At 47.8% G+C, this 8,054-nt stretch overlaps 1 protein-coding gene across 1 annotated transcript; it reads right to left on the bottom strand.

Annotated features, from left to right (window-relative positions):
• Positions 1–1,205: 1,205 nt before the first annotated feature.
• On the bottom strand, positions 1,206–5,409 carry TBCC (tubulin folding cofactor C). The gene has a single exon (XM_080665446.1). The coding sequence runs from the start codon at positions 4,676–4,678 to the stop codon at positions 3,638–3,640; it is 1,041 nt and encodes a 346-aa protein (XP_080521572.1). The 5' UTR covers positions 4,679–5,409; the 3' UTR covers positions 1,206–3,637.
• Positions 5,410–8,054: the final 2,645 nt, after the last annotated feature.

The raw sequence follows: 8,054 nt of genomic DNA, 5'->3' as shown, positions 1-8,054 counted from the left end.
GGTGAGCTCCTAAAGAGAAAGGACAGGGTGGAGGGGAGCAGCGGACTGCTACGTTTGGTGCTTAGGCTGCCGATACCACCACCCATGAGCCAGTTCAGCGGAGAAAACAAGTAAGATTACAGACATAAAGGAGCAGATGTCGTTGTAGGTGGACACGGCTACGCTTTCGAGATGGTTGGTAGAGCCCTAGCTGGTTTGGCTCAGTGGATAGAGCATCTGCCTGTGGACTGGAGGGTCTTGGGTTCGATTCCTGCCAAGAGCACATGCCCAGGTTGCAGGCTTGATCCCTGGTAGGGGGCATGCAGGAGGCAGTCGGTTAATGATTCTCTCTCATCATTGATGTGTCTCTCTCTCCCTCTTCCTTCCTCTCTGAAATCAATAAAAAAATATATTTTTTAAAAAGATGGCTGACAGAGGGAAGGAGCTGGAACACCATTCAGTGATATGTAGGGTGGAGGATCTCGGGATCTGGTATTTTGAAAAAGAAAAAGGCCAATGGGAAGGGAGCAGGATCTATAGGAAGTAGGAGGGGATGGGCACAAGTGGAAGAGGTCGCTCTGGAAATTTTTTCAAATATTGAGGAATGTTAAGGGGGTGCTAGTTGGATGGCCTACAATGTGTTAGGTGAGATCAGCAGTTACAGCCATTCAATTTGAGTTTTAGGAAAGAAGAAAAAGGTCTGGGATAGTTGACATAAGTAATGTGGTTCGGGTTATTCAGGAAGGCAGGACAGGCTTGCTAAGCAACAAGGAAAGCTCAGCTGAGATTAGCAAGCATTAACTAGGGTTCAAACTGCCATAATTTTGTGAGTTTATTATCTATTAGAGGCCTGGTGCACAAAATTAGTGCACTGGGCAGGGGGGTTCCCTCAGCCTGGCCTGCACCCTCTTGCAGTCCAGAACCCCTTGGGGGATGTCTGACTGCCGGGGGGATCAGGCCTAAGCCGGCAGTCAGACATCCCCCTCACAGTCAGGGGCTCTTGCAGTCTGGGACTCCTCACTCCTTACCACCCAACTGCAGCAGAGGCGGGAGAGGCTCCCACCCCCACAGCTGCACTCTCCAGCCATGAGCCCGGCTTCTGGCTGAGCGGCGCTCCCACCGTGGGAGTGCACTGACCACCAGGGGGCAGCTCCTGCATTGAGCGTCTGCCCCCTGGTGGTCAGTGTGCATCATAGCAACCAGTCATTCTGCTGTTTGGTCAATTTGCATATTAGGGTTTTATTATATAGGATTACAAACTGCAGATTTGCAGAAGGTTCATTTTTTTAGATGTAGTTACCTTTCTTATAAAAATGATCATTCCACACATGAATTGGCAAGCCTATTAGTACGACAAGCAGGGTTTCTCCTGCAGTATACTTGGTGTTAAACTGTCAGTGTTCAGGGGCATAGTCTTGGGATACCAATCATAGTTTCTAATGTGAAGATATGGTTGAGAATTTCATTACAAAATATTTATCTTTTATTATCAGGATTATTCCTCCTAAGCAACTGATCTCCTCCCCACCGCCCCCCTTCTTTTTCTTTGTGCATGTTGTAAATTGTGAAACTGACCAGGATCCTTTTTCAAGTCAGCTAATAGAGGGGAAAAAATTCTGGATTAACATCAGACTAAGGAATAGAGCTCAGCAGCCTATACTTTTCTTCTTTTTTAAATCCTCATTCGAGGATGTTTTTATTGATTTTAAAGATAGAGGAATGGGGAGAGAGAAACATCAATCGATTGCCTCCCAAACCAGGGATTAAACCCAAAACCTAGGTATGTGCCCTGACCAGGAATTGAACCCACAATATTTTGGTGTACAGGATGATGCTCCAACCAACTGAGCCACTCAGCCAGGACTACACTTTTATTGACCTCTTTTCTGCTTCCATTTTGTTACTATCCTGTTCCTCGTTCCTCCTCCTCCTTAGTTGTTATCTTATTACATTTCACATATCCTAGAAATTACTTTAAATCCTTTTTTGGAACAAGATAGAACATATAAATATTAAACATATAAATACTTTAAGGTACTTCAAACACATTAATAATTGTGGCAATTATTAAATATAAAGCTATTAGTTACAGGCCATTAGACTCAAAAAAAGCTTTTTTAAAATCCTTCAACTAGCCATTTAAGAATAACGAATGGTAGTGTATAGAGCAAAAAGCCAAGTTTGTAACCTTAATCATAGCAAAATGAGTGGAAAACTGAGCTGGATCTTGTCTCCATGCCCTCTTCTCTTTAGACAGCCATTTAATGTCTGTCAGTGTCATGTTACATATAATACCACATGGTTATAGAAAACACCATAAAAAAAAAAGACTGAACTAGATGTTTGCCTCAATTTTTTTTTTTTTTTTTTTGAGAGAGAGGTAGGGAAAAACATTGACTTGTTGTTCCACTTATTTATGTATTCACTGGTTGATTCTTGTATGTGCCCTGACCCAGGATCAAACCCACAGCCTTGGCATATAGGGTAACACTTGAACCCAATGAGCGACCCTGACAGGGCTGTCTCCATTTTTTTGTATGAGGAAACCTACCATAATTATGCCTGAGAAGTTAAAAAAAAAAAAAAAAAAAAGCAATTCGCCTGGCTGGCATGGTTCAGTGGTCAGTTTAATTCCGGTCAAGGCACATGCTGGGGGTTGCAGGCTTGATTCCCAGTGGGGCACGTGCAGGAGGCAGCCAACCGATGATTCTCTCTCATCACTGATGTTTCTACTCTCTCTCCCTCTTCCTTCCCTCTCTGAAATCAATAAAAATATTTTTTAAAAGCAATTTGCCCTTTTTATTTTGCATGCTTCTTGTCAAGTCAACACAATTCAAAATCACCATCTTGTAGTGGGTTAAGAAGATGGGCTCTGGAGCCAACTTTAAATTCCAGTCCATCAGCATGCGTGACCTCAAGGAACATACTTATGTTTCCTCACTTGAAAAACAGTGCAAACAGAAGCTACCTCATACGATTTTGAGGCCTTAGTAAGTGTATTTGAGTAAGGTACTTAGAACAGTGTCTATGCACAAAAAATTGGTAGCTATAATAGTTTTGGCTTTACAGTTGGGAAAACTCATGAGCTTCTGGGGGTCCAAGCTGAATTTTTGGACCCAAACAAGTCAATGACCAGCTGGATTCCAGAAGCTCAAGCTAAGGTGTAGCTGAAGACCAAAGAGGAGGCTTCCCCAAGAGCACCCTGCTGAGAACACTCAACCCAAAAAGGTTCTCATTAATGGTACTTGGCCCAGGTTCGGTACCATCATTCCACATAAACTGCCTCTTACTAGAGCCCTGCTGCATTCATTTATTAAATATTTATTGAAGGCCTGCTTTCTCATGCAATAAGTTTTAAATACCACAAATAAAAAAAAACCCAACAGAGAACCACACTCTTCTCACCCTCCCGACGCCCCCCAGGCTTCAAACTGTCATGGGCAAATACTAGCAATAATTATCAAAATAGCAAAAATAAAAGTGTTATACCTGTCTCGAATTTAATGGAAATCACAAATCGCCTATCACAATTTTAAGTCTTAATTACTGAAAACATACACTATGTGACAATGATAAGTACACTTTGGGGTCCCATTAGTTGGGAGTCAGTCCCACACGGGAAGAATTTGGTATAAGTGAAGAGAAGAATAACAACTGCTTAGTCCCACTGGATCGTTCGCTCTTCTTCAGGAAGAACACTCCAGTTAGGGGAGGCCATATCCCGAGCCAACCAGTTGAAATCGTCGACATCGTTCCAGTTATTTTTGCTCCTATCTAAACCAGAGCTCTCGAAGTCTCGGTCGATCCCCGGGTAGCCCCAGGTGTAAGGGGCGAACTGGATGCCGTGGCAGTCCTCCACGATGGCCCTGCAGGTCACCTGCAGGAAGATGCGGGTGTCTCTCGTAGTGTGTACCCGGAGCTGTTGGCAGGCCACGGCCAGCACGCACTCACTGCAATCATCCAGAAACACAGAAGTGGACACCGGGCCGCAGAGCAACGTGCAGCTGCGGGCCTTGCTTAGCCGTAGGGTGTTGGGATTGCCATACAGTTTGATCGTACAATTGCTCAGTTCGGTCAAAAGGACGTCTCGCTGGTGCAACTCTTCCGCTCTCTTCTCCAAGACTTGGGACTTCAGGTTGGAGAAGCCGCAGAGCCAGCTAGAGCCCACGGCTCCCTCCTCGGTCAGGGAGTGCGGGGAGGCCAGGATGCTTTCCGCCACCGCGGCGCCAGGAGCCGCATCTACTACTTGGGGGGCCAAAACAGCATCCTTCCTCCGGGTCTTGAAAGCGAATCGCTTCTTGGGCTGCAGCTGCTGGCGCCGGTCGGCGAGGGCCGCCTGCAGCTGCGCTAGCGCCTCCTGTGCCTGCCGCACTTCATAGGCGGCCAGGAACAAAACCGAGTCGTTGAGTAGTTTCTGGAGCCCCTGAAGCCGAGCGGCCGCCTCCTCCAGCCGCTCGACGGACTCTTCGCCCTGCAGAAGCTCTTCCACAGCTGCTCGCTCCCGGGCGAAGGCGGCAGTGAAAAAGTCGCTCTTCTCCTCCACCACCTCCTGGTTCTGCCGCTTTTGCTTGCGCCTTTCCACCTCCAGTTGCCTCTCTTGATCTCGCCTCTGAAGCCGCTCAGGCAGCAGGCTCCGCTCCCGCTGGGACACCACGTCCCCGTTCCCTACGACGGTAGCGGAGCAATTAGCTGTCTCCATCTTGACTGCAAGCTTCCTTTCTCCTGCCTTCCTTCCTCTGGGCGCGCCCTCCGTGAGGCGTCCCACCAACGCGTCCTTTGATTGGCCAGATACGATGACGTCGAAGACCGGCCTTATTTTCTTAGCCCATTGGTTCCTCTACATCGAGGGGCGGGGCCGACTGACAAAGAGGGTGGAGAAACAAAGGTCCTTGTGGATGGGTGGGGTGGGAGGCAGGAGGGAGAAGCTTTTTTTTTCTTCTTAAAGGGGCAGGACTTATATCCGGGATTGTGGGGTGAGTTGCAGCAGCGGCAGCTGCACATGTGGGTTTGTTTATAAGAACAAGGTTAGAAACTCGCAGGCCTCCCCCTCCCCCCCAGCTCCTCCCTACCTCCCCCTGACAGGCCAGAGATCTGCTACTGGTGGGGGGAATGTGTGCGTGTGGTGGGTGGGGGGACAGGTAGTGGTAAGAAAGATGGAGGGGGGGTGGAATATTGCACCGCCCGGCCCGCGTCGGAGGAAGCGGCAGCTGGAACAGCTGGCTAGGGAGCCACTTGCATGCCTCTGTTTTTTTCTTTTCCACCACCCCTTCCCCCAACCCATTCCTGCCGCCCCAAAACCCTTATCCTACCCCCCCCTCCCGCCCCAGCCTCTGCAGTTCGGCGTAGCCTGGGGCTCCAGGGTCCCCGTAGGCAGTTACGGGGGCGGGAGAAGGCGAAGGCCACCCGGATGGGAGAGACTGGGTTCCTCGTTGCTACGGGGTTCAGGGGGCCCTGGGGGAGCCTAAAAACGAATTACTGTTTTTTTTGGCCAATTGCGGCAGTCGGCGGGGTGGGGGCGGGAGAGTGAGATTCCACACCCCCTTCCTCTTCCTCCCACGCCCTCCCCCCCCCCTTCGCTGTCACTCTCTCCGCAGCTGGGCGCCGCTGGGCGTGACGGGCGAGACCCCAGCCCCAGGCTCTGCGGCTCTCCCTGGGGCTGTCAGTCTTTGGGAAAGCGGTGGGGGAAATGTCACATTATTTCTAGAGGTGGTGGGAGGGATTTGTCACCGGAAGTGAATGAGCCTAGCCTACAGCCGCGACCAGCCCGGGGTGTGAGTGGGCAGCCAAAGCGGCGCAGTCACTAGCCAGACCCAGGGCGGCGGGCGGCCGAGAACCGGGACGTGCCGGCTGCCGGCTGCCGGCTGCCGGCGCGCAGCGACCTCGGCTGCTCGGTGCAGCCTGCGGAGCGCAGGGCTCTCGGACCCGGCCCACCCTTCCAGTCTTGGGTTTCACCCTTATCTCCCCTCCCCGAACACACACACCTCCCGGCCCTCCTCGGTTTTAACTGGGGTATTTAACTGCCCAAGAAACTGTCACTTGACATTTCACCGATATGCCTGCATTATCATGCAGAGAAAGGTGGGAGGAAAGGAAAGAATTAAGACATCTCCAATTTTTAACGCCCCACTTTCCTCCTTTCCTTCCCATTTAAAACAAAATAAAGACAAAACACATACATTTATGTATCTATCCACTGAATGTCAGTACAGGTTACCCGTTGGCAAATTCCGCGCGGGGGTTGGGGGGGTGGTGTCCGTGTGTCCCTGCCCCCGATGGAGATGGGAGTGCTGGAAAATTCTTGTGCTTCCGCTTGTACATACTGTTCTTTGTTTTCATTTGCTTTGTTCATGGACAAGATAAATGCGGCTTTTGGTGTTTTGTGCGGTATGTTTTTGAGGCTGGTGAATGAAATCTAGCTGTTTATCTTGTCTACGTCATACGAAGGAATGACTTAGCTGCTTTATTTTATGAAGAGTTGATTTAACCAAGGAAGGTTTAGGGAAGATTTATTTTGCTGGGGGGTGGGGAGAGGGAACCCCTGATCTGTCTCAAGTTTTTCAGCAACTGAATCTGTCTCATAGAAATTAAGAAAGTTTGTAGCCAAGCAAGGTTTATTGGACTTGGGAGTTACAGCTGACTGGGGTCAGGCAACATTTCTGCATTAGCCATAGTAAATGTGAGTGGTGGTTAGTGTGTCTGTATCAGCAGGCAATTGAATGTCATTAAACACTTGCAGGAATTTCATTTCTGCCCGACATCCGATTTTGGCACAGAGTCCAGTGGACATGAGAAGTTTCTGAATATTTTTAAGTTGGCTAGTTCAACGTTTTATGAGAAAGAAGCAGTAAAGGGCAGAAACGGGCAGGTCACCCGGTTGACCCAGTGTGTCAGAGACTGATGTAAAGCCGAGAGGGAATGGGCAGGGGCCCGTGGTATGGTCTTGAAGCATTGGCTTGGGAGTTTTTTACAGCCCCCAGCAAACAGCTCGGTGAAGACATGGATGTAAAGCTACATGCCTGGGTTCGAAAGCAGTAGGAAGGCTGCGAAACCTCTGGCCTTGCGGGACGGTATTGGTATCTTCTTCCTGACGTTTGAGGGCAGGCAGTTCAGTGTGCATCCTTGAAACAGACCCAGCTCCTGTTGTGATGGAGGTAAAGAGGGGGAGCCCTACAACAGAACCGTGACAAAAGGCGAGCAGCCAGGAGCTCTGAGGCCTTTCTTCAAAGATACCTTAAGAGGCTTGTAAATCAAAGTATGCTCTCTTTTAGACATTTTAAAACGTGTAAAACTTCTAAGTTATTACAGACTTTAAAAATTACTTTAAAAGGTAGGTCCTTTGGGGTTCTATTAGTTACATTAGCTTTCAACCATTAACAACTGACAATCTTCTTCCTTCTAAAACCCCACTTCACTCTGATTATTTTATAGCAAATCCCATACATTATATTACTTCATATTTTACAATCTATCAGTATTTCAATATGTATCTCAAAGAGATTATGACTACCCTTTTAAAACCTAACCGCAATATTATCAACTATCACCAAACTCCAAAAAAAGTGGTGATATATCCTTATTATCATCAGAGTTCCAGTCTATATTCACATTTCTCTGATTATCCTATAATTTCCTTTTCAAGTTATTTTATTTGAATAAAGATCCAAACAGTCCCATACAATTGTCTAATTAATGTGTCCCTTAAATCACTTAAAAAAAAACCCTCTCCCTCTCTCTCTCTTTCTCTCAATTGTTTTGTTGGAAAAAACCTGGTCATTTGTTCAGTAGAGTTTCTGATAGTCTGTATTTTGCTGGCTGCATCTCCATACTGTGTTTGTTAGATATTAAATATTTGTCATATGTGTTTGATCTTTTAATGTCAAAGTGAGTGTTTATGTACTGGTATACCGCAGGAAATCAGCACCCAAGTAGTGAAAGCATTTAAGCACAATAAAACGGCCTTTGGCTGTGGCAATACAGCAAAGAATAAGGCCTTTTGCTGTTCTGTGGAGTTCATCAGGGACTGGTGCTGTGGAAGATGCCAGCCACACGTAGGCACAATAAAACAGATCCAGACC

Source organism: Plecotus auritus, assembly GCF_963455305.1.
Source record: "Plecotus auritus genome assembly, chromosome: 4".
Taxonomy (NCBI): Eukaryota; Metazoa; Chordata; class Mammalia; order Chiroptera; family Vespertilionidae; genus Plecotus; species Plecotus auritus.
This window is presented reverse-complemented; position numbering and strand designations above follow the sequence as displayed.

Coding starts and splice junctions, on each gene's coding strand:
- TBCC (XM_080665446.1), bottom strand. CDS start 4,678: ATGGAGACAGCTAATTGCTCCGCTACCGTCGTAGGGAACGGGGACGTG.